Source organism: Oryctolagus cuniculus, chromosome 8 (assembly GCF_051225735.1).
Source record: "Oryctolagus cuniculus isolate XC-2025 breed Fujian yellow rabbit chromosome 8, ASM5122573v1, whole genome shotgun sequence".
In the NCBI taxonomy this organism is placed as follows: domain Eukaryota; kingdom Metazoa; phylum Chordata; class Mammalia; order Lagomorpha; family Leporidae; genus Oryctolagus; species Oryctolagus cuniculus.
In genome coordinates this window covers 54870547-54894809 of record NC_142874.1, presented here as the reverse complement: position 1 = coordinate 54894809, position 24263 = coordinate 54870547, and the positions used below count along the sequence as shown (strand labels likewise).

The following is a 24263-nucleotide window of genomic DNA, read 5'->3' as shown; positions in this document are numbered from 1 at the left end:
ACTAGCAGGAAGCTGGAATTGGAAGCAGAGATGGGTCTTGAACCCAGGCACTCTGATACGGGATGCCAGCATTAACAAGCTGTGGACTAACCTGATGTGCCACAGTGGTAGTCCAAGGGCACATTTTTTTGAATAAAGATTTACTTATTTCTTTGAAAGACTGAGTTGCAGAGAAAGAAAGAGATCTATCTGCTGGCTTATTCTCCCAAATGGCCACAATAGCCAGAGCTGGGCCAGGCCAAAGCCAGGAGCCAGGAGCTTCATCAGAGTCTTCTCTGCATGGCTGGGGCCAAGTCACTTGGGGCATCTTCCGTTACTTTCCCAAGCAGATTAGCAGGGAGCTGAATTGGAAGCATAACACCTGGGACTTGCAGTTTAGCCTGCTGAGCCACAAAACTGGCCCCTGCACCCTTTTTTTTTTTTTTTAAATGAATTTTTGTATATTCTTTTTTTGTGTACTGTCTCTTATCATGGTCTTTCTTGTCGTAGATAGATCTACATGCTATGGATGCTTTCTGTTATCATTTCCAGTATTGTGTTGCAAAAATGCTTACTATTGTGGGGTAAATTAATATGATTTTTTGAAGGAGCATTGTCTTTTAAGTATAAGCCTACGGAGAAGTTTTTTTTTTCCCTCTTAAAGGAAACGAGGTATCAATTACTTCAGCTTCGACCTGCACAGAGAGCATCGTGGATTGGTTATGCTATTGCTTACCATTTATTAGAAGACTATGAAATGGCAGCAAAGATTTTAGAAGAATTTAGGAAAACACAGCAGGTAATAACCAGCAGCCATTTAGCTAGGTCTTACTTTAAGTATAACTAAAGGAAAGAAGTGTGCATAGTTTGGCTGGCTCTTTATTTTTAAATAGTTTCACACTTACTAAAAATGTTGCAAGAATAATACAAGAAACTCCGCGTAAGTGTTCATTCCCATAGTGGTTAATATTTGTTATGTTTACTTTAAAATCAGTTTATTTCTCTAAAATTTCTTTAAACATTGGAGAGTAATTGCAAATATCATGCTCTTTTACCCCTAAATGCTTCAGTGTGTACTTCCTAAGAATAATTGTCAGCTCTGTAGAGAGTACTGTATAGATGTTCAAAATTAAGAAATTTAACCTTGATATAGATTATTATTATGTAATTCACAGTCCATACTGAAAATTCACTAATTGTCCTACCTACATCCTTTTCTTTTTATATTTTTTATTTTTCATTTTTTGAAGATTTATTTATTTATTTATTTGAAGGTCAGAGTTACACAGAGAGAGGAGAGGCAGAGAGAGAGGTCCTCCATCCTCTGGTTCACTCCCCAATTGGCCGCAATGGCCGGAGCTGAGCTGATTCAAAGCCAGGAGCCAGTAGCTTCTTCCAGGTCTCCCACATGGGTGCAGGGGCCCAAGGACTTGGGCCATCTTCTACTGCTTTCCTAGGCCACAGCAGAGAGCTGGACTGGAAGTGGAGCAGCTGGGACTCGAACTGGCACCCATATGGGATGCCGGCACTGTAGGCTGTGGCTTTACCTGCTATGCCACAGCACCACCAACTCCCTATATCCTTTCTAAGCAATTTTTTTCCATTCTAGGATCCAGAATAATACCTTGTATTTAATTATTTTCTCTTCAGTACCTTAATCTGGAACAATTTTAAGGATTCATTTTTACATTTCATGACGTTGAAATTTTCGAAGAGCAGTAGAATATCCTTCAGTTTGTATTTATCTGGTGTTTCCTCATTAGATATAGTTATACATTTTGGGTAGGAAATCATACACATGATATGGGTCCTCAGTTTGTCAAATCAAGAGGCACATGACATTTGTCTCATTTGATTACTTGGTTAATGTGGTATCTGCATCTGTAAACTTGTTAAATTCTTTAAAAAAGATTTATTTATTTATTTATTTGAGACAGTTACAGAGTGAGGGTGAGAGAGAGGGAGAGATGTTTTCTATCTGCTGGTTTATTCCCCAGATGGCCACAACTGCTGGACCTGGGCTGATCCAGAGCCAGGAGCAAAGAGTATCTTTCGGATCTCCCATGCGGGTGTAGGGGGTCAGACACTTGGGCTATCTTCCACTGTTTTCCCAGGCCATCAGCAGGGAACTAGATTGGAAATAGAGCAGCTGGTGCCACAGGCAGAGGCTTAATCTACTACACCACAGGGCCTACCCCCTAACTTGTTAATTTTTTATTTTGCATTTAATAAGCAGACTATGAATACCTTGCTCTTACCAAACTTTTAACTACTATTTTTAGCATTCATTGATTATGATTCTTGCCTGAATCAGCTATTACTCTGAAAGTAATTGCAAAATGGTGATTCTTTTTAACTCTTCAAAAATTATTATTTGGCCTTCTGTTAAGCAAAAGTTTTCCATTTATTTATTACATATAGGGATTTAAGGATTATTTCTTTCAATATGCTTTGACTACTTATTGTTTTGACTGTGTAAATTAAATATAAAAAGAATATTCTTACTGTTAATTCTCTTATCCATTTACAGACATCCCCTGATAAAGTGGATTATGAATATAGTGAGCTCCTTTTATATCAGAATCAAGTTCTTCGGGAAGCAGGTCTCTATAGAGAAGCCTTGGAACATCTTTGTACTTATGAAAAGCAGATTTGTGATAAACTTGCTGTAGAAGAGACCAAAGGTATTTTTGAAAGAGTATCATTCTTTTTTATTTTTCTTAAGATTTGTGTATTTGAAAGGCAGAGTTATAGAGAGGCAGAGAGAGACAGACAGACAGACAGAGGTCTGCCATCTGCTGATTCACTCCCAGAATGGCAACAGCTGCCGAGCTGTGCCAATCTGAAGTCAGGAACCAAGAGCTTCTTCTAGGTCTCCCACGTGGGTGCAGGGGCCCAAGGACTTGGGCCATCTTTCCACTGCTTTCGCAGGCCATAGCAGAGAGCTGGGTTGGCAGTGGAGCAGCTGCTGCTCGAACCGGCGCTGATATGGGATTCCAGCACTGCAGGCTGCGGCTTTACCTGCTACGCCACACCACTGACCCCAAGAATATCATTCTTATATTGAATTATGTTGAAGAGTACTGAAAAACTGTGTAATTAGTTATTGCTGCTGAACAATTGGATATAATTTAGCTTTTTGTGACTAATATATAGAGTACAAAAATATATATGAATGAATTTGACATTTTGAGATGCTATTGTTTATAGCCCTTGTCTATACTCTTGATGAACAATGGTTTTTTACCTACTACTTGTTGAATTTTTTATTTAATGGAGGGTTAAGCTTTTGATTATGAAATAAACTTAAAAGTATGTCATTGTAAAAATTAAAAGATAAGAAAGGAGGGAGGGTAGGAGTGAAAGCAGGGTAGGAAGTATCATTATGCTCTTAAATCTGTATATATGAAATACATGAAATTTGTTCTTACATAAATAAAAATTTTTAAAAGAATAAAACATAGAATCTAAAAATGTTAACATAGTAAAAAGAAAGAATGTCATTCTTAAATTGAATTATGTTAAGGAGTAAGGCTAGATAATCTATGTACTTAGTTGCTACTGACAGTTGGATATAATCTAGATTTTGGTGATGGAAAATATATTTATTACTTACATGTTTTTAGCAGTTTGTAATGTGAGAAAGTATTGTTGATACAGGAGAAGATTCTGCAAAAGTTTGTTGAGTAAAGTAACTCAAAATTTTCTTTTAAGATTTCATTTATTTATTTATTTATTTGAAAGGTAGAGTTACAGAGAGGCAGAGGCAGAGAGAGGTCTTCTATCCACTGGTTCACTCCACAAATGGCCACAATGGCCCAAACTGGATCGATCCGAAGCCAATAGCCAGGAGTTTCTTTGTGGTCTGCTATGTGGATACAGGGGCCTAACCATTTGGGCCTGGTTTCCCAGGCTGTAGCAGAGAGCTGGATTGGAAGTGGAGCAGCTGGGACTTGAACTGGCATCCATATGGGACACTAGCTTTGTGGGCGACAGCGCTGGCCCCAAGATTACATTCATTTATTTGAGAGGTTGAGAGAGATGTCTTCCATCCATGGGCTCACTCCCAAAATGGCTGCAACAGCCGGAGCTAGGCCAATCCAAAGCCAGGAGCCTCTTCTAGATCTTCCACATACGTGCAGAAGCCCAAGCACTTAGGTCATCTTCTGCTGCTTTCCCAGGCGTATTAGCAGGGAGCTGGATCAGAAGTGGAACATATGGGACTTGAACCGGTGCCCACATGGGATGCTGGTGCTGTGGGTGTAGGCTTAACCTACTAGGCCACAGTGCCAGTCCCTAAAATGTACTTTCTTTAAAGAATCTTGGTCTTGAAAAAATTTCCATATTTGATTAAAAATACAGGAAACAATTCCTTAGTTTTGTAAGATCGAGGGTTGAATTTCTTAGAAACAGCTTATTATTAAAACTACAATGTATGTAGTATATGCTAGACTTCTTTATTAACAGTAATATATAAAAGATTGATTAATGACGCAGGCACCGTGGTATAGTGGGTAAAGCCGCCACCTGGAGTGCCCATATACCATGTGGGTGCCCGGTTTGAGTCCTGGCTGATACACTTGCGAACCAACTCTACTAATGGCCTGGAAAAGCAGTGGAGGATAGCCCAAATGCTTGGGCCCCTGCACCCTCATCAGGGAGCCAGGAGAAACTTCTGGCTCCTGGCTTTGGACATCCCAGCTCTGGCCTTTGCAGCCATTTGGGGAATGCCTCTCTGTAACTCTTCCTTTCAAATAAATAAATAAATCTTTAAAAATAATTATTCTATACCAAAATATGTGTTAATAGACATTCCTGATGTCATCATGGTTAATTGGAAGTCTTTGAGGACATGGAAATAATATAAATTCTGGAGGGAAAGAACCAGAGATTTGGATTCATGTGTGAAGATTTTGATAGGAGGGATAGATCCTTAAAATAATTTCTCCAAAACTATTTATTAGACAGCTGAGAAAAGAGTCAGCATTTTAGAAATTGAGGAATTGAATATAGACCATGAAAGAAGAATAATGAAAAGGCAAGTAATTTTTAAGAACTAGCATATGGAATGCTCCTTTAGATTTAAAGCATTTAAATTCCATTTATTCACCTTGAAGTTGAACATTAGTGTAATGTCTGTGTATAGTGGGTATAGTTGTTACTTGGAAGGTGAACTTTCATTACGTTAATGTTATTGGCAAAAAAAAAAACTGAAAGTCTGAGGATTCTGGAGCTCAGTTGTGAACTAAAGATTAGGGATAGCTCTCTTACTTGAATTGATCATCCCTTAAAAGTCTGTTAGTTACAAAGGGCATAATGGAAAGATTCCAACGCTAGGAAAATCTAGTTTGCAATACCTCACTGACTACTGAGTAGTTTTATCACAAGAGCAAGGCTTGAGCCTCAGTTTCTTCATGGAAATATGACAGTTTTTCAAAATACTAGTTTTTAAAGGTTTATTTATTACTTAGTTGAAAGGCAAAGTTTTCAGAGAGAGAGAGGGAAAGACAGATATGGATGGAGAGAGAGATCTTCCATCTTCTGGTCTACTCCCTAAATTACTGCATTGGCTGGAACTGGGCCAGGCCAAAGCCAGGTGCCCAGAATTCCTTCTAGAATTCCCATGTGGATAGTAGGGGCCTAAGCCTAAGCACGTGGGCCATGTTCCACTGCTGTCCGAGAAACATTACCAGGTAACTGGATCAGAAGTGGAGCATGTCAGACTGGAACTGGTGCTCATTTGGGAATCTGGCATTGCAGTAGTTTTTTTTTTTTTTTTAATATACAAACTTTTATTCAAAGATAATTCAAGAAAGACATGCTTTGGTCATTTTTAAAAGAGACTAATGGAAGATCTCAGGAAAGTTCATTCTTTTGTTAATAGCAGGTAAATTTATACACACAGAAAAAAATTCTTAAGGCCATGCAAATTCAGTTGAATTCCATACATTCATTATACTCTTTATTTTTTAGTGATTATTTTTTAAGCTTTTATTTAATGAATACAAATTTCATAGCTTTAGGAATATAGTGGTTCTTCCCCACCCTCCCATCCCCACTGCCGTCCCACCTCCTACTCCCTCTCCCATCCCATTCTTCATTAAGATTCATTTTTAATTAACTTTACATGCAGAAGACCAACTCTATACTAAGTAAAGATTTCCACAGTTTACATCCCCCCACACAAAGTATAAAGTACTGTTTGTAAACAAGTTTTACAGTTAATTCTCATAGGACAACTCATTAAGAACCGAGTAAGTGCACAGTTGACTCCTGTTGTTGATTTAACAATTGACACCCTTATTTATGACATCAGTGATCACCTGAGACTCTAGACATGAGCTGCCAATGCTGTGGAAGCCTTTTGAATCCACAGACTCCATCAGTGTTTAGACAGGGCCATAAGCAATGTACAAGTCCTCTCTTCCCTTCTTTGATGGCCCCTTCTTTCCAATGGGATCTCACTCACAAGAGATCCTTTCATGTAGAACATTTTTTGCCACAGTGTCTTGGCTTTCTATGCCTAAAATGCTCTCATGTACTTTTCAGTCATATCCAGATGCCTTATGGGCTGATTCTGAGGTCAGAATGCTGTTTAGGGCATTTGTCATTCTGAGTCTGCTGTGTGGCCTGTTTCCCATAGTGCATCATTCTTTCCTTTTTAATTCTTTTTTTTTAAATTTTTATTTATTTATTTATTTATTTTTTGGACAGGCAGAATGGACAGTGAGAGAGAGAGACAGAGAGAAAGATGTTCCTTTGCCGTTGGTTCACCCTCCAATGTCCACCGTGGCCGGCGCGCTGCGGCCAGCGCACCGTGCTGATCTGTAGCCAGGAGCCAGGTGCTTCTCCTGGTCTCCCATGCCGGTGCAGGGCCCAAGTACTTGGGCCATCCTCTACTGCACTCCCTGGCCACAGCAGAGAGCTGGCCTGGAAGAGGGGCAACCGCCTTTTTAATTCTATCTGTTGTTATTACCAGACACTTGGTCTATTTAAGTGATCCCTTTGACACTTAATCCTATCTATATGATCAATTACACACTTAATATGATCACTTTAACACATAAGGTGGCATTAGTACCACCCAGCTTAATGGGATTTGGAGTCCCATGGCAAGGTTTTAGCTTTACCCTTAGGGGTAAGTCCATGGGAATGTGTCTGAACTATAAAGCTCCTCCCTCTCTTAATCACACTTTTATGTTTTACTGGGATCTATTTTCTTTTCTTTCTTTTTTTTTTTTATTTTTTATTTTTTGACAGGCAGAGTGGACAGTGAGAGAGAGACAGAAAGGTCTTCCTTTTTCTGTTGGTTCACTCTCTAATGCCTTCTGCGGCTGGCGTGCTGCAGCTGGTGCACCTCGCTGATCCGAAGCCAGGAGCCAGGTGCTTCTCCTGGTCTCCCATGCAGGTGCAGGACCCAAGGACTTGGGCTATCCTTCACTGCACTCCTGGGCCATAGCAGAGAGCTGGACAGGAAGAGGAGTGACCGGGACAGAATCCGGCGGCCTGACCAGGACTAGAACCCGGTGTGCCAGCACCGCAAGGCGGAGGATTAGCCTATTGAGCCGCGGCACCCGGCTACTGGGATCTATTTTCAATCGGATTTATATTATAGAAAAAGAAAATAATAATAAAAAAAGAGGTAATAAACTATTCCTCAACAGTCAAGACAAGGAGTGTTCATGTCGTTGCTTCAGCTTCACTTCTATAAGTTTCCTTTTAGGTGGTCTGTTGTTACAGATCAGGGACAACATATGGTATTTGTCCCTTTGGGACTGGCTTATTTCTCTCAGTATGATGTTTTCCAGATTCATCCATTTTGTTGCAAATATCCAGTTTCATTTTTTTTTTTTACTGCTATGTAGTATTCCATAGAGTATGTATTCCATAATTTTGTTATCAAGTCTTCCACTGATGGGCATTTAGCTTAATTCCATGTCTTAGCTATTGTGAATTGAGCTGCAATACACAGGGTAGGTGCAGATAACTCTTACTTGCTGATTTCATTTCCCTTGGGTAAATTTCAAGGAGTGGGGTGATTGGGTTGTATGGTAGCACTATATTGAAATTTCTGAGTTACCTCCTAACTGTCTTCCATAGTGATTTTTACCAGTTTGCATTCCCATCAACAATGGATTAGGGTACCTTTTTCCCCACATCCTCACCAGCATCTGTTGTTTGTTGATTTTTGTATGAAAGCCATTCTAACCTGGGTGAGGTGAAACCTCATTGTGGTTTTGATTTGCATTTCCCTGACTACTAGTGAACCTGAACCTTTTTACATCTGTCTGTTGGCCGTTTGGATTTCCTCTTTTAAAAATGTCTGATTAAGTCCTTGACCCATCTCTTAAGTGGGTTGTTTACTTTGTTGTGGAGTTGTATAAGATTTCTTTAGCTATTCGAGATCTAGTTTGTTTCCGTATGAATTTCAGCATCATTTTTTCTGTGAAGAATGTCTTTGATATTTTGATTGGTAGTGCATTGGGTCTGTAAATTGGTTTAGGAAGAATGGACATTTTGAATCCATGAACATGGCAGATTTTTTCATTTTTTTGTATCTTCTTTCATTCCTTTTCTTTAATGTTTTGTAATTCTTATCGTAAAGATCTTTTTAAATTTGGTAAGTAAAGTTAGACAGTGAGAGAGAGAGAAACAGAGAGAAAGGTCTTCCTTCCATTGGTTCATCCCCCAAATGGCCAATCCGAAGCCAGGAACCAGATGCTTCCTCCTGTTCTCCCATGCGGGTACAGGAGCCTAAGCACCTGGGCTATCCTCCACGGCCTTCACGGGCTACAGCAGAGAGCTGAACTGGAGGAGGAGCCACTGGGACTGGAACCTGGTGCCCATATGGAATGCCAGCGCTGCAGGCAGAGGATTAACTAAGTGAGCCAGGGCTCCAGCCCCCATCGTAGAGATCTTTTATATGAGTTCCAGTGGTCTCTTAATGGAGTCTTTTGGATCCCCTAAATAAAGAATGATGTTGTCTGCAAATAGGGATAATTTGACTTCCTCCTTCCCAATGTGTATCCCTTTGATTTCTTTTTCTTGCCTAATGGCTGTGGCTAAAACTTCCAGTACTATATTGAATACAGTGGTGAGAGTGGGCATCCCTGTCTGGTACCGGATCTTGGAATGCTTCCAATTTTTTTTTCTTTTTTTTTCTTTTTTCTTTATTTTTTTGACAGGCAGAGTGGACAGTGAGAGAGAGACAGAGAGAAAGGTGTTCCTTTGCCGTTGGTTCACCCTCCAGTGGCCACTGCAGCCGGTGCACTGCAACTGGCGCACCACGCCGATCCGATGGCAGGAGCCAGGTACTTATCCTGGTCTCCCATGGGGTGCAGGGACCAAGTACTTGGGCCATCCTCCGCCGCACTCCCTGGCCACAGCAGAGAGCTGGCCTGGAAGAGGGGCAACCGGGACAGAATCTGGCGCCCCGACTGGGACTAGAACCTGGTGTGCCGGCGCCGCAAGGCAGAGGATTAGCCTAGTGAGCCGCGGCGCTGGCCGAATGCTTCCAATTTTTCCCCATTCAATATCATGATGACCATGGGTTTGTCATAAATTGCCTTAATTGTGTTGAGGAATGTTGCTTCTATACCTGATTTGCTTAGAGTTTTCATCATGAAAGGATGTTGTATTTTATCAAATGTTTTCTATGCATCTATTGAGATAATCATTTGGTTTTTGTTCAGCAGTTTGTTAATGTGATGTATCACAGTGATTTGTGAATGTTGAACCATCCCTGCATAACAGGGTTAAATCCCACTTGGTCTGGGTGGATGATCTTTCTGATGTGTTGTTGGATTCTGTTGGCTAGAATTTTGTTGAGGATTTTTGCATCTGTGTTCATCAGAGAAATTGTTCTGTAATTCTCTGTTGTATCTTGCTCAGGTTTAGGAATTAAGATGATGCTGGCTTCATAGAATTTGGGAGGATTCCCACTCTTCTAATTGTTTTGAGTTACTTCTTCATTAAACGTCTGGTAGAATTAAGCAGTAAAGCCATACGGTCCTGGACTTTTCTTTGTTGGATGAGCCTTTATTACTGATGCAATATCTGACTTGGTTATGGGTCTGTTTAGATTTTCTGTGTCTTCATGGCTCAATTAGGGTAGGTTGTATGTGGCTAGGAATCTATCCATTTCTTCTAGGTTTTCCAGTTTGTTGGCATACAGTTCTTTGTAGTAATTTCTGATGAGTCTGTTTATATTTGTAGTATCTGTTGTTATCCTGTTTCATCTGTGATTTTATTGATTTGTGTTTTCTCTCCTTTTTTAAATATTTATTTCTTTGAAAGTCAGAGTTACACAGAGAAGGAGAGGCAGAGAGAGAGAAGTCTTCCTGCTGGTTCACTCCCCAGTTGGCCACAACGGCTGGAGATGTGCTGATTCAAAGCCAGGAACCAGGAGCTTCTTCTGGGTCTGTCACGCAGGTGCAGGGCCCCAAGGACTCACACCATACTCTACTGCTTTACCAGGTCACAGCAGAGACCTGGATCGGAAGTGGAGCAACCAGGACTTGAACCAGTGCCCACATGGGATGCCAGCACTACTGGTGGCGGCCTTATCCAACACAGCACAGTGCTGGCCCCTTCTCTCCTTTTTTTGGTTAGTTGGGCCAGAGGTGTGTCGATTTTGTTTATTTTTTCAAAACATCAGCTCTTCATTTTGCTGATCTTTTTTCTTTTAAGAATTATTTTATTTAATTGAAAGAGGAGTTACAGAGAGGAGTAGAGCCAGAGAGGGAGAGAGGTCTTCCATTCCACTGGTTCACTACCCAAGTGACCACAGTGGCCAGAGCTGAACTGATCCAAAGCTGGGAGCCAGGAGTCTCCTCTGGGTCTGCCACATGGGTGCAGGGGCCCAAGGAGTTGGGCCATCCTCTACTGCTTTCCCAGGCCATAGCAGAGAGCTGGATCGGAAGAGGAGCAGCCGGGACACGAACTGGTGCCCATATGGGATGCTGGCACTGCAGGCTTGGGCTTTAACCCACCGCGCCACAGTGCTGCCTCCTTGCTGATCTTTTGTAATTTTTTTTTTAATTCAGTCTTGTTGATTTATTCTCTAACTTTAATTTCTTTTCTCCTAGTAGTTTTGGGTTTGGTTTGATGGTGTTTTTCTAGTTCCTTGAGGTACGTTGATAGTTCATTTATTTTGTGCTTTTCCAGTTTCTTGATGGAGGCACCTATTGCTATAAACTTTACTTTTAACACTGCTTTTGCTTTATCCCATAAGTTTTGATATATTGTGTTGTCGTCTTCATTTGTTTCCAGAAATTTTTTTATTTCTGTTTTGGTTTCTTCTATGACCCACTGTTCATTCAGGAGCATGTTGTTCAGTCTCTTTGTGTTTTCATATGCTCTAAAGATTCCTTGAGTTGTTGATTTCTGGCTTCATTCCATTGTGGTCCATGAAGATGCATGGTATGATTTTGATTTTCTTGAATTTTTTGAGATTTGCTTTATGGCCTCATATTATGTTTCATGAGCTGCTGCAAAGCATGTGTATTCTGCAGCTGTAGGATGAAAAGAAAAGTTCTGTAGACATCTGTTAGGTCCATTTGGTCTATAGTGTTGATTAAATTTCCTTGTTTATTTTCTGTCTGATTGATCTGTCCATTGTTGAGAGTGGAGTATTGAAGTCCCCCATTACTATTGTATTGGAGTCTAAGTCTCCCTTTAAACCCCTTTAACATTTCTTTTAATTACCCAGGTACCCTAGGTGCATATATATTTATAATAGTTATGTCTTCCTGTTGAATTGATCTTTTAATCATTATATTGTGCCCTTCTTTGTCTCTTTTTACAGTTTTTATGTTAAAGTCTATTTTGTCTGATATTATGATTGCTACAGCAGATCAGAGAGAACATGAAGTATTTGTTCCTTTAGGATTGGCTTATTTCACTAAGTGTAATGTTTTCTAGTTGCATCCATTTGGTTGCAAACTACAGGATTTCTTTTTTTATCACTGTGTAGTATTTCATGGTGTACATGACTTTGAACAGCCCTTGTCTGGATTGTTGAGGAACAGTTTTTTTGTTTGTTTGTTTTACTATTTGTTGAACTCTTTATTTAGCATAGGTTTAATCTTACATGTATAAAGTTAATTGAAAATCTTAGTAAATATAATAATGGGAATAGGAGAGGCAGGAGGAGCAAGGGTGGGAGTGCAGGTGGGAGGGTGGATAGGGTGAGAAGAATGACTATATTTCTAAACTTGTATTTATGAAATACATGAAGTGTACATATCTTAAATAAAATGTTTAAAAAAATTGTTACAACAGCTCTTTTTTGGTTTTTGTTAGCATGGAATATCTTTTTGCATCCTTTCCTTTTCAATCCATGTGCATCTTTGTTGGTGAGATGTGTTTCTTGTAAGCAGCAAATAGAGAGGTTTTATCTTTTAATCCATTCAGCCATCTGTGTCTTTTAACTGTGTAGTAGAGGCTTTTATATTCAAGGTGACTATTGCTACATAACGACTTTGCCCTGCCATTTTTCCAAAAATATTCCTATTTTTTACTTCAAATTTCCTTTGGACTTTTACTGAAATATTTTCTTCCTTTACCTTCTTTCGTAGTGATGACCATGTTTCTGTGTTTCTGTCTGAAACCTATCCTTATGTATCTTTTGTAGGGCTGGACGAGTGGTGACAAATTCAAATTTTCTTTGTTATGGAAGGTCTTTATTTCATCTTCATTCATAAGTGAGAGCTTTTCCAGGCATAATATTCTGGGATGACATGTTTTTTCTCTTAAGACTTGGACTGTATATTGCCATTCTCTCCTAGGCTGTAAGGTTTCTGATGAGAAATCTGCTGTGATTCTAATTGCAGAACCTCTGAAAGTAATCTGGCATTTCTCTTGTGTACATTTTAGAATCTTCTCTTTAAGTTTTACTGTCGTGAGTTTGATTACAGTGAGTCATGGTGAGGATCTTTTCTGGTCATGTCTGTTAAGAGTTCTCTGTTTTTCCTGTACTTGGATGTCCGTTTCTTTCTCCAAACTAGGGAAGTTTTCTGTTATTATTTCACTAAAAAGGCCTTCTAATTCTTTCTCTCTTTCTATGCCTTCAGGAACTCCTAAAATCCGTATATATATATTTTTTATAGTATCCTGCAGATTCCCAACAGTGTTTTTTAGTTTTCTAATTTTCTCTTCTTTTGTTTGGTCTGACTGTTTAATTTCCTGTGCTTTGTCTTCTAAGTGCGATATTCTTTCTTCTGCTTCCCCGATTCTGTTGTTAAGGCTCTCCACTGCATTTGTTATTTGTTCTATTGAATTCTTCATTTCATTTCGATTTCTCTTTTTTTTTAAAGATATATTTTATTTGAAAGCCAGAGTTACACAGAGAGAGAAGAAGAGGCAGAGAAAGAGGTCTTCCACCCTCTGGTTCACTCCCCAGATGGCTGTAATGGCCTGAGCTGTGCCGATCCGAAGCCAGGAGCCAGGAGCTTCTTCTGGGTCTCGGCTTTCCCAGTCCATAGCAAAGAGCTGGATTGGAAGTGGAGCAACCGGGACTCAAACCGGCATCCATATGGGATGCCAGGCACTGCAGGCGGCGTCTTTACCCACTACACCATAGCGCCAGCCCCTCAGTTTCTCTTTATCATATCAATTTCATGGGAGAAATTTTCTTTCATGTCCTGTATGGATTTCAGTAGTTTGTGCAGTTGCTTCTGATTACTTCTATGTAAACTTATGATCAATTTTTGAATTCCATTTCTTGAATTTCTTCATCTCATCATCTTTGCAATCTAGTATTGAAGTGTCATGTTCTTTTGGAAGCATCATGTTGTCTTCCTTATTCTCGGTTCTTGAATTGGTGCATTTGTTGTTCAGCATTTGTGGAGATCTTCCTTGGTCCCCCCCGTGGTAACTTTTATTTTTGTACTGTGACTCTGTAGGTAAGTGGAATATCTGCTTTCGGTGAATATCTAGAGTCTTGTATTGGGTGTGGCCAGGGAGCTCTGTTCAGTTCTCTAGGGTTAAGGGCATGCCTAATGTGACACACTCAGGTTTGGCTTGGTAAATCTTCTCTCAAATCTCTCTCTCTTTTTTTAATCAGAAGGGAAATTTACTCCGTTCTGCTGAGCTCCTCTCCTCAAACGAGACCTGTGCCTGAGTGTTAGCCCCAAGGACTGCACAAAGGATCTGTGCAGTCCTCAGTATAAGTTCAGATTCCCCAGCAATGTCTCTTACCAGGTAGCCAGGACACCCTGAGCATGTGGAGTCTCCCACTGTGACTGCTCAGAGTCCAAGCCACACTGTGAGTTCTCCCACACATCCTGTTTTTTCACAGTCCCTGTACCGAAGCCTCACATAGTCACAAGCACCTAGCTCCCTGTTAATTCTCCCCACCAGAGTCAGGGTCTCTACTCGGTTGGTTGCTGGGCACAGATATGAGCTGGTGCAGCTGTTATATGTGTCCAAAATGGTGCCTGCTCTATTGGCTTGTTACAGGACACCATTGAAAAGTGATTGGGGAGACAGAAACGTGTCCGTCCCGTCCTTTTTTTTTCACTCCTGTTTGAAAGGTACATTATCCCCAACGGGGCTCCAAGCTGGGTTCCCTCTAGGCTCTTCCTGCAGCTTTTTCTCCAGTGGCTTGGGCTGCTGTGGTCTGGTATTACCTCCCTTGCCACACTGCGGTGTAGGCTCTTAGCTGCTGGAGTCCCAAGCCACGAGCACCAGTTCTCTCCATGTAGGTCCACCGAGTCCCTTTAATTTCGGTACAGTTTCCTTTGCTGTTTTCTGCTTACCTCTTCCCTGAGACTACACTTTCTCTACTTCTTTTAAACTATCTTCTCCTGATCTGGAGCAGTAAGCTCTGTCCCTGCTCTGCCATCTTAGAACTGCCCAGTCAAGTTCTATTTATTATATTCATCAAAAATCTGCTGTAAAGTTCATGCCAAAGTGTTATTTTAAGGAAAAAATTAAAAATGTACTCTTTGAGTAAGAGTAAAGAAAATTATCATAAACAAACATAATAGATATATATTTAAAGATTTGTTTTATTTATTTGAAAGAGTTACAGAGAAAGATCTTCCATCTGCTCATTCACTCTCCAAATGGTCACAAAGGCCTGTGCTGAGCCAATCCAAAACCAGGAGCCTGTAGCTTCTTGCGAGTCTCCCACATGGGTACAGGGGCTCAAGGATTTGGACCATCTTCTGCTTTCCCAGGCCAAAGCTGAGAGCTGGATATGAGGTGGAGCAGCTGGAACTTGAACTGGCACCCATATGGGATGCTTGCACTATATACGACGGTTTTACTCATTACTCAGCAACGCCAGCTCCCCAGAATTTATATTTTATTTAAAAAGTTCGGCATCACACATATTCAAGTGTGTTACACTATGTTCATTCCTCAGAAGTTGCATTTTAAGGGGCTGGTGCTGTGGTGAAGCATGCTAAAGCCCTCACCTGCAGTGCCGGCATCCCATAAAGGCGCCGTAATTCCTGGCTGCTCCACTTCTGATCTAGCTCTCTGCTATGGCTTGGGAAAGCAGTAGAAGATGGCTCAAGTCCTTGGGCCCCTGCACCCACGTGGGAGTCCTTCAAGGAACTCCTGGCTCCTTGCTTCAGATTGCTCAGTTCTGGCCTTTGCAGCCATTTGGAGAGTGAACCAGCTGTGGAGGACCTCCCCCTGCCCCCCCCACCGTCTCTACCTCTTTCTGTAACTCTTTCAAATACATTAAATAAATCATTAAGAAAAATGGTTTTTAAAAAAATCCTGTAAGGAGGTGTGTACTGTACAGTTATTTAAAAAAAAGTTGCACATTAAAATGTTAAGTATTGTTAAATATCACCTGCTTTCCCACAGTGCCAGGCCAAAGTGCTCTTTATTTACATTATTTTGGTTATCTATTTTGTTAGCTTTATTTGTTTGGAGGAATGGGCAGATCGCTAGGTAAGGACTTGGAATTGACCAGTGGATTTTTAGCTGTTTGGAAGTTACTTTCTGAGCCTTTGGAATGAAGAATGTCACAAACCCAACTATCAAGTTAATTTAAATGAAATAAGAAGTAGAGGAATAGAAACTGTAAAAGTCTCATTCAGGCAGATATTTAATTTTTTTTTTAAATCAGGGGAACTTCTGTTGCAATTGTGTCGTTTAGAAGATGCTGCTGATGTTTATAGAGGATTACAAGAGAGAAATCCCGAAAACTGGGCCTATTACAAAGGCTTGGAAAAAGCGCTGAAGCCAGGTAGTATTGTTTAAAACTTACTAAGTTTTAGTTGTTTCTTTTGTTAATGTAGATTTTATTAACTCATTGGCAAGCACAACCAGAAAAAATACTGATTAATAATTGGAAAAAATCTAAATATAAATGTACAGCATAAACGTTAATAAGAGAGGTTGAGCATGTTCTGAAGTCTGTTCTATGAATTCATAGGAATGGTAGAGAAACAGCTTTAGAAAAAGTTTACCAGTGCATGGTAGTATGAAGAACATGAAAGGAAAATTTCCATAGTTGGGAATGGAGGTATCTCCATAAAGCAAAGAAGCAAGCATAACCTCTGTGGTGAGCTGTGGCTGCGGTGCAGGGGCATGCCAGTGTCCTGCATGTGTAGGCAGGCCTCAAGAACAGCGCTGCTCCTTTGTGGGGAAAAAGGGTTAAATTTCCATCACTTAAGTAAATTGAGATTCCATCCCCCTTAGCCAGCATGATCTAATTTGAAGTTGCTTTTTCCTCAAAGCTGATAGTGTGCCATCCATCATTGGTGTATAAAAGAGAAACTTCTTGCTGAAGATTACTTCGTAACAGAAATTCTAAAGCTAGAATAGGAACACAAGTAGGGAATGGTAACCATTGATGCCAGCAAAAGGGAGAGTAGAAGTGATGGAGAAATCTAAGATGGAGAGAGGGAACTCCAGCCATGAATCTTGCATAGATTTGAGAAAGTACTAATTAGGAATGTTGGAAATGAGAAGCCTGCTTATTCAAATAAAAATTTTAATGGAATATCTGCATAAAAATCTGAATAGAAGAGAGGCTACAGCTAAGGAAATATTAGTGAAGTAAAAAATACAAACTGAGGAAGGCTTTGCACTGAAGGTAAAAGTTTAAATATAAGAAACAGAAATAAATGGAAGAGGGAAGATAGATAGAGAAGCTCCAAAATGAATCAGAGGAGAGGAAGTGCAGGGGATAGACTGAATAGAATAATGAAAAGACAATATCTGGAAATAATACTGATAGTTTTTCAAAAAATAAAGGAATTCTTAGATTCTTGAAAGGGTGCTTGATACAGAATAGATTATATATTATATAATGTATTATATATTATATATATCCTTGATACAGGATAGATTATATATTACATATGGCTAGAGATATTTAAATCTGAAAATATTAGTCTAAAAGGATTTATAAATAATAAGATGGTAAGATAGCACAATTTTCTCCTTCAAATAGCCTTTCATATTCTAATTTTAATTATCTTGAAAAATTTCTAATTTGCCAGGAAAATGCACAATTTATAATTTATATAAAAGGATATTTTCTTTATTTGTAGCTAATATGTTAGAACGGCTAAAAATTTATGAAGAGGCCTGGACTAAATATCCAAGGGGATTGGTACCAAGAAGGTTGCCATTAAACTTTTTATCTGGTAAGGATAATTGCAAAGGAATGAAAATACTGTTACAATTTAAAATTTCTTGCCTTGGTTTTAATTGTGACTATGTATAGTAACATTAAGATAGGCATTGTTACAAGTTTGGTAATAACTGTAAGCCAACTAACTAGCTTTTTGTCTTCTAAGGTGAGAAGTTTAAAGAATGCTTAGATAAGTTCCTAAGGATGAATTTCAGCAAGGGTTGTCCACCAGTCTTCAATACTTTGAGGTCATTATACAGAGATAAGGAAAAGGTAAATGTGATGTTTTGTTTTGGCTATCATATCTTTGGTAAGTATTTATAATGGTTGATTCTTGATTATCTGTGCACAATACTACATGTTTTGTGAATCTGGTATCAGTCCTAGCTTTCAGTTTAAATGCTTCTTCTCTTTTCTCTCCAGCTTTTTTTTTTTTTTTTTTTTTTAAGATTTATTTATTTATTTGAAAATCAGTTACAAAGAGGCAGGGCAGAGAGAAAGAGAGAGAGAGATGGGGCTGGCACTGTGGCGCAGCAGGTTAAAGCCCTGGCCTGAAGCACCTGCATTCCATGTGGGTACCTATTCTAGTCCCAGCTGCTCCTCTTTCAATCCAGCTCTCTGCTGTGGCCTGGGATAGCAGTAGAAGATGGCCCAAGTCCTAGGGCCCCTGCACCCACGTGGGAGACCCAGAAGAAGCTCCTGGCTTTGGATAGACACAGCTCTGGCCATTGTGGCCATCCGGGGAGTGAACCAGAGGATGGAAGACCTCTATCTCTCTGTCTCTGCCTCTCTCTGTAACTTTTTCAAATAAATAAATAAATAAAAAATCTTAAAAAAAAAAAAAAATAGAGAAAGAGAGAGGTCTTCCATTCACTGGTTCACTCCTTAGCTGGCTGCAATGGCTGGAGCTGCACTGAGCTGAAGCCAGGAAGCAGGAACCTCCTCTGAGTCTGCCATGCAGGTATGGGGCCCAAGCATTTGGACCATCTTCCACTGCTTTCACAGGCTGTAACAAGAGAGCTGGATCAGGAATGGAGAAGCCGGGACTTGAACCAGTGCCCGTATGGGATGCCAACACTACAGGTGGCAGCTTTACCCTCTATGCCACAGCGCTGTCCCCACTCCCCCTTTTTTTTAAAGATTTATTTATTTTACTTGAAAGAGTTACAGAGAGGCAGAGGCAGAGAGAGAGAAGTCTTCCATCCGCTGGTTCATTCCCCAAGTGGCTGCAACGGCTGGAGCTGCGCCGATCCAAAGCCAAGAGCCAGGAGCTTATTCCAGGTCTCCCACTCAGGTGCAGGGGCCCAAGCCCTTGGGCCATCTTCTACTGCTTTCCTACCCCATTGCAGAGAGTGGTATTGGTAGTTGAGCAGCCAGGACGTGAACCGGCACCCATATGGGATGTCGGCACTGCAAGCGGTAACTTTATCTTCTATGCCACAGCACCTGCCCCTCTCCATCTCTTTAGTTACTTATTGTTTGCTTGCTTTTTGCCCTTTGTTTCTGCTCTGTACTTTAAATTTTTACTTATTTTTATTTATTTGAAGTGCAGAGACAGACAGATAGATAGGTGGGCAGGGTCCAGGCCAAACCCAGGAGCCTGGATCTCTCAGATGGTAGCAGAGGCCTAATTACTTGAGTTGTTACCTGATGCCTCCCAGGGTGCATATTAGCAGGAAGTAGGAATTGGGAGCAAAGCCAGCACTTGAACCCTGGCCTTCCAATATGGAATGTGGGCATCCAAGTGGCATCTTCAGTGCTATGCCAAACTCTTGGACTTGGTATATACTTTGATGATTCTGTATAGGCTATAAAAAGTTACTAGGGTATAGTGATTTCTCCAACTTTTTTCTATTGGACTAAGTTTTGCTTTAGTGATCTTTTTTTTTACTCAGTAGAAAGAAAAGTTGGTTAGAAGAATTTGGGGCTGACACCATGGCTCCACTTGGTTAATCCTCCGCCTGCGGCGCCAGCATCTCATATGGGCACCAGGTTCTGGTCCTTGTTGCTCCTCTTCTAGTCCAGCTCTCTGTTTTGGCCTGGGAGGGCAGTGGAGGATGGCCCGGGTGCTTGGGCCCCTGCACTGCGTGGGAGACCAGGAGGAAGCACCTGGCTGCTGGCTTCGGATCGGCGCAGCGCCAGCTGCGGCAGCCATTTGAGGAGTGAATCAACGGAGGGAAGACCTTTTTCTCTGTCTCTCTCTCTCTCACTGTCTGCTACTCTACCTGTCGAATAAATAAAAATAAAGTCTTTTAAAAAAATTTAAAAAAAGAATTTACTGCCCTAGGAAGTCAGTTTATTCTTTCAACTATTCAGAATGCTTAGTGGTTTTTTTTTTCTTAAGATTTATTTATATATCTTGAAAGAGTGTTTACAGAGAGACACAGAGAGGTCTTCCATCACCTGTCCACTTCTCAGATGGTCACAAAGCTAGGATCCACGAGCTTTATATGGGTCTCCCACATGGATGGCAGGGGCCCTAGTAGTTGAGCCATTTTCTGTTGTCTTCCCACATGCTTTAGCAGGGAGCAGCTGGGACTCGAACTGGCGCCCATATGGGATCGCAGGCAGCAGCTTTACCTGCTGTGCCACAATGCTGGCTCCTTAGTGTTTTAATATTCATTTAGATTATTTTGCTTGGAAACATTTTGGTTGTATTGAAAGCAAATCAGTCGGGGTTGGCATTTGATTTAGCAGTTAAGATACTGCTTGAGATGCTCACATCCCATACTGGAATGCCTAGGCTCAAGTGCTGGCTTCACTCCCACTTCTAGTTTTTTGTTAATGTACACCCTGGGAGTTAACTGGTAATGGCTCAAATAGTTTGGTTCCTGTCACCCATGTGAGAGACTCAGATTGAATTCCTGGCTCCTGGCTTTGGTGTGGCCCCCGCCCTAGCCGTTATGGGCACTTGGAGATTGAACCAACAGAAAGGACCCTTGACTATGTGTTTCAAATAAATTTTTAAAAATTAAATGAAGGGGCCAGTATTTTGGAGCAGCAGGTTAATGCCCTGGCCTGCAGTGCCAGCATCCCATATGGGAGCCAGCTGCTCCACTTCTCCCATCTAGCTCCCTGTTAATGCACCTGGGAAAGCAGCAGAGGATGGCCCAAGTCCTTGGGCCCTTGCATCAACATGGGAGACCCAGAAAAAACTCATGAGTCCTGGCATCAGATCGACATCAGATCGGCTCAGCTTCAGCTGTTGCAGCCAATTGGGGAGTGAACCAGTGGATGGAAGACCTCTCTGTCTCTACCTCTCATTTGTAACTGTCTTTCAAATAAATAAAGTAAATATTTTTATTTTAAAGCTTTTATTTAATATAAATTTCATAGGTACAACTTCAGGAATATAGTGGTTATTCCTCCCATACCCATCCTCCCACCCCTACTCCTGTCCCACCAACTATTCCCTCTCCCATCCCACTCTTCATTAAGATTCAATATAAAATAAATCTTAAAAAATTAAGTGAATAAAAATTTTTTAAACTTAAATCAGTTATTTTAAGAACCCAGAAAGACGGAACATACTAAACATGCTAATTAACACTTTGACCTGAAGCACATAATGTGCATTTATTTGCAAGTGTTGTTGAAAGGCCCAGTATATGGGCTTTACTGGGTGGTTTATTGCCTTTGTTTTTTTGAGTCACATCCATAAAATGTGATGTTATGTACAATTTTGAGAGAGTTAGACTTTGATGCTTGTGAAACAATCAAAAATAAGAGTATCATATTTTTATGATTTTCTTCTACTTACGATTTTCTTATTTATACCCATTGGTTAGAAATTTCTAACTTGTTAATCTTCCATGGTATTTAACTCAAGGAAACAGTTGTTTTTTTTCCCTCATTGCTAAGTTATGTAATATTGAATTAAATATTGCCATTATGATAATAAATGGGACTGATTAGTCAGGTTTTGGAAAACAAACTGAGTTTTTGTAAGGTAGTTTAGTTTTTAGGAGAACACAGGTCCACCATATTACCCTAGCTGCACTATTCATTTTTTTTTTTTTTTAAGATTTTTATTTATTTATTTGAGAGGTAGAGTTACAGACAGTGAGAGGGAGAGAGAAAGAGAAAGGTCTTCCTTCCGTTGGTTCACTTCCCAGATGGCCGCAACGGCCAGAGCTGCGCCGATCCGAAGCCAGGAGCCAGGAGCTTCTTCCGGGTCTCCCACATGAGTGCAGGGGCCCAAGGCCTTGGGCCATCTTCCACTGCTTTCCCAGGCCATAGCAGAGAGCTGGATTGGAAGAGGAGTAGCCGGGACTAGAACTGGCGCCCATATGGGATACTGGCTCCGCAGGCGGAGGATTGACTTATTGTGCATGGTGCCGGCCTCACAACCATTCATTTCTCACAGTTTGCCGTGGTGTTGGAGAGAGCTGGTATTAATCTTTTCCATCACTTGAGGTCATGTATGAGGGCGCTGTAGTAATAGAAATCCCTTAAAGGTGTATTAAGCGAAGAAGGGAATTACAAATTGAAAGTATCTGTCTGAGATCTCTCAGGAACCCTGGAGCAGGTGTGTATTCAGGACTTAGGAAAAATCAGAACCTAGAAAGTCACTCATTCTCCTGGGCCCACCCACTGTTGTCTGCTTCAGATTTATTAATTCCCCTGGGTTATAAAATTGAGAATATGATTGCTGTCATCTACATATGGAATATATTCTCTTCATACAGCATTTAATCTTTTTTTTTTGAAGAAAGATTTATTTATTTGAAAAGCAGAGTTACACACACACACACACAAAGAGAGAGAAAGATCTTCCATCTGCTGATTCACTCCCCAAATAGCTGTAATGGCCAAGACTGAGCCAGGAGCTTCCTCTGGGTCTCTAACATGAGTGCAGGGGCCCAAGCCCCTAGGCCATTTTCCTCAGCTTTCCTAGGCATATTAGCAGGGAGCTGGGTCAGAAGTGAAGCAGCAGTGACCAGCATTCATATGGGAGGGATGTGATGCCAGCACTGCAGGCAGTGGTTTTACAGCACCAGCCCCAATCCTTTTTTTTTTTTTTTAATTTTTATTTATTTATTTTGTTTGAAAGGCAAGGTTACACAAAGGCCAGAGGAGAGAGAGAGATCTCTTCCATATGTTGGTTCATTCCCCAACTGGCCACAATTGCCAGGGCTTGGACCAGGCCAAAGCCAGTAGCCAGGAGCTTCTTCTGGGTCTCCCAAGCTTCCAGGCACCTTAGAAGGGAGCTGGATTAGTAGTGGAGCAGTGGAGATTCAATCAGGTGGCCATATGGGATGCTGCCATATACTACACCCCAACACTGGCCCCAGCATTTAATTCTTAATTCTTTGAAAGCAAGTGGCGTGGGTGCTACTTATATGACTTGAGGTAAAATAAACCAAGAAATAAATCATCCACGAAATGACTGTTTGTGTCCAACCTTTTTTTGATTCCTGGTTTAGCTGATGCTGTATTTTCTAGTGGGAAAAAGGAATTTTTTTTTTTAAAGATTTATTTATTTTATTTGAAAGAGTTGCACACAAAGAGAGATCTTCCATCCGATGGTTCACTCCCCAAATGGCTGCAACGGCCGGAGCTGCGCCGATCCGAAGCCAGGAGCCTTTTCCAGGTCTCCCACGTGGGTGCAGGGGCCAAAGGACTTGGGCCATCTTCAACTGCTTTCCCAGGCCATAGCAGAGAGCCGGACAGGAAGTGAAGCAGCTGGGTCTTGAACCAGCACCCATATGGGATGCTGGCGCTTCAGGCCAGGGTGTTAACCCACTGCGCCACAGCGCCGGCCCCGGGAAAAAGGAATTTAACAGTAAATTTTGAAGAAAGTTATGTCTTAATGTACTGCTGCACAAATACATGAGTTAATTTTAAACTTGTATCCAGAGGTTGAGGGACTTAAAAGGTGTTTGTGTGTGTGTGTGTGTGTGTGTGTGTGTGTGTGTGTGAGAGAGAGAGAGAGAGAGAGAGAGAGAGAGATTTTGAAGTGTTCATTTAGTCCTTTAATCATAACACATTGTACATAGGAATAGTAACTGTATATTTTAAAGTGTGCTTGTATGTTTTTACTCTAGGTGGCAATCATAGAAGAATTAGTAGTAGGTTATGAGACCTCTCTAAAAAGCTGCCGGTTATTTAACCCCAATGGTAAGTTCTCAGGTTTCATGTTTGAAAAACATCTTCCAAGCTTTTATATATTATGATATTCTTAGTCAGAAGGTCAGTATTATTATTTAGTTGGCAGCATAAGTACATTTAAATTTTGTTCCTTTAAGATGGAAGTCCATTATTTTATATGATAATATTTGGTTAGAGGAGAATCACGTCAATTTATTTAAAAAAAAAGCATTTTATAAAAAGCTTAAAGCATCTGTAACTAAATGCAGTAATAATGATCATCTGTTCATTCCTCAGTCAGTTTCAATAATTTTTGATTCATGACCAAATGTACTTCATTTATTCATGTATTCTCAGGTGCTTCTGTGTACTCCCATGTTATTCTAAAGCGTATTTCAAATATCACATCATTGGACCCATGAATATTTTAATGTCTAAAAATGAGGAATCCACTTAAGATATAATCATAATACCATTATCATACTTGAAAATTTAAACTTTCTTGATATCAAATACCCAGTCCATGTTCATAATTCCAATTATATTACAAAGGTGATGTTTTCCTTTGCCTTCTGTTTTTGAAGTTCTTTGA

At 40.5% G+C, this 24263-nt stretch overlaps 1 protein-coding gene across 3 annotated transcripts in view; it reads left to right on the top strand.

The window, feature by feature from the left end:
- The window catches only part of NAA15 (N-alpha-acetyltransferase 15, NatA auxiliary subunit), a 108172-nt gene that overhangs the window by 50298 nt on the left and 33611 nt on the right, over window positions 1-24263 (top strand). For all 3 annotated transcript variants that reach the window (XM_008267430.5, XM_002716872.6, XM_070047547.2), the window contains 6 exons: window positions 644-778; window positions 2510-2663; window positions 16067-16186; window positions 17499-17594; window positions 17748-17854; window positions 23629-23701. In XM_008267430.5, coding sequence (XP_008265652.1) covers window positions 644-778; window positions 2510-2663; window positions 16067-16186; window positions 17499-17594; window positions 17748-17854; window positions 23629-23701 — 685 coding nt within the window. The remainder of the gene's footprint in view (window positions 1-643; window positions 779-2509; window positions 2664-16066; window positions 16187-17498; window positions 17595-17747; window positions 17855-23628; window positions 23702-24263) is intronic.